The sequence below is a fragment of the Plasmopara halstedii genome, assembly GCF_900000015.1.
Source record: "Plasmopara halstedii genome assembly, contig: Scaffold_854, whole genome shotgun sequence".
NCBI classification, from domain to species: domain Eukaryota; phylum Oomycota; class Peronosporomycetes; order Peronosporales; family Peronosporaceae; genus Plasmopara; species Plasmopara halstedii.
The window spans coordinates 1-2,152 of record NW_020187770.1 but is presented as its reverse complement, the minus strand read 5'-3'; the positions used below and the strand labels follow the sequence as shown (position 1 = coordinate 2,152).

At 40.1% G+C, this 2,152-nt stretch overlaps 1 protein-coding gene across 1 annotated transcript; it reads left to right on the top strand.

Moving 5' to 3' along the window:
* Nucleotides 1-621: 621 nt before the first annotated feature.
* On the top strand, nt 622-1,572 carry PHALS_14480 (uncharacterized protein; the record flags this gene model as incomplete). The annotated part of the gene is made up of 1 exon (XM_024730299.1): nt 622-1,572. One exon carries the CDS (start codon nt 622-624, stop codon nt 1,570-1,572), a length of 951 nt encoding a protein of 316 aa, XP_024580590.1.
* Between the last annotated feature and the right edge of the window lie 580 nt (nt 1,573-2,152).

The following is a 2,152-nucleotide window of genomic DNA, read 5'->3' as shown; positions in this document are numbered from 1 at the left end:
GCCAACAAACCGATCAAACAGGCCTTCAAGACGCGCTACGTCTCGTGGAAGATTGCCTATGATCCTGGTCCAGGAGGCAAATACAAGGTCAATCGAAAGGACATCATTTCTTGACTTGAACAATCGATCGAAGATGTCATTGCCTGCATGTCGACTCGCTCAGAGGTTGCAAAGGCCTTTGCAATCTATGGACAGGATTTTCGTTTTGCAAATCAGTCTGCATTGGCTGAATACTTGCGAAAACGAGGAGAACGGTGTATATCAGTCACTCATCGACAATCAGCGATCCTTTGGAAATGGAATAAAGCTTTTTTCACTTGTTTGAATTTTAAAAATGATGCATCAAAAGCTCACAAAATAATCACAATTTCTTGTGAGAATTAATTTGTCACTTTTAATGTTAACTCAATCGCTATTAGAAAATGCCTCAATCAATCTTTTTGTTAACTACGGTACTTGATTCTGATAAGAATGAAATCTTAATTACGATAATGACTTCTGATCAATTTTAAAAAAATTTGAGGTCCTGAACAAATTCCAGACAAAAATGCAGTGCTAAGTACGAACATGCTCGAACTCGAAAATTAAAATTCTGCTACAATAAAAAACTGGCTCCTAGAAATGGTAGCCACGATACGTCGTCAACATGAGTTCATGTCAGTCTTTCTTGTCGTCCTCGATAGTGTTTGCGGCGCCCATAACATAAGTCAAACGCTCCCTGAAAATTCGAGCAGCGTCACCCCTGTGCCATACGCATCTTTCGAGCAGCTCTCCCCAGACAAAAACAGAACCGTTTCTGGAGTAGCGATACCGGTTGACAAAGATACTGAACAAGACAAAGCCAAAGATATCGAAAACGACGAGGACGAAAGGATGTTTGATTGGATTCATTCGTCGCTTTCTTCTTCTACCGAACCACTATTGGTTAAAACCGAAGAGCACATCGAAAGTTCCACTGAAGCACTCGTAACGAGATCACAACATGAGTGGGCACAAAAGATGAAAGACGTACAGTTATTGCATACGGAAGGCAAGCGCAATGAAAATGACCTTGAAAGACTTTATAAACTGATTTTAGAATTTCGTGAGAGCAAAGACGATGAAATGATACAGTTGGGCAGACACAATTTGGCGCACGCTCTCAAGTCTCCTGACTTTTGTGGATTTATTCTCACCAAATGGATAAAAAGATTTTTTGACCCTGACAAAGCCTTACGAATCCGACTTGAGCTTGTACAGAACCAAGGCGAATTTCTGGCTGATCAAAACCTTTTTCGTTTGTGGCTAACTTACGTGGGCAAGTTTTGGGTAGAATACGATAGAGATCACCTGAAGTATGAGGACGAACAGGTGTATAAACTAATTACAATTGCAAAGGAAGAAGAAATTCTCGCGATGCTTCACCCTAAAGAATTATCGGAAGAAGGAAAATTGGTTGTCAACAGTTTGTGGAAACACATGCTTGTTCGTAGTAAAAATGAACCATTAATGATGAAGATTATAGAGCAAAATCCGTCTGATGTCAAAGAGTTTGGTCAAATCAAGAAAAAATTGGCTACGCTTTACCAGTAGCTTTCTTTCTGGATCAATTGTGTTGTTCTTGTACAGCCCGGTCGTGAGAAATGTGAGAAAGAAGTATCGAGCCCGAACTACATAAGCGTTACGTTAGACAGACTTGATTTGTGTAGGAAAGACGATCACTATATCTTCTTTCACGGCATTTTACGAAATGAGAACAAGACAAGTTGTTGAGCGGTAAAGGTAAAAACAAAATTGAAGCGGCTCTGGAGGATGAGAGCAAAGCAGAAGCATTTTAATAGCTTTGAAGGGTCAAACAGGACTGCATGGATTGGTCAGGGTGGCTATGAAGGATAATGACTGAGAAAACTTGCACAAGACTTGGTCAAATTTTCGATAGAATATGAATTAGGAGTAGTGTGGTCTACCTTGAACTCGTTCTTTTCATGAATCATGATGTTGATTATCTTTATCAGTAGACACGATCGTTGCACTTCATATGTGCGTGTACAGCTTAAAACTTAGGGACCAAAGACTTAGATGTTACAATCTACGCATGCACTTCGCCCGCACAAGAAAATGTCAGCTGCCAATACTGAAAACCAAAATATTCATCACAGCGCTGGTTATACAT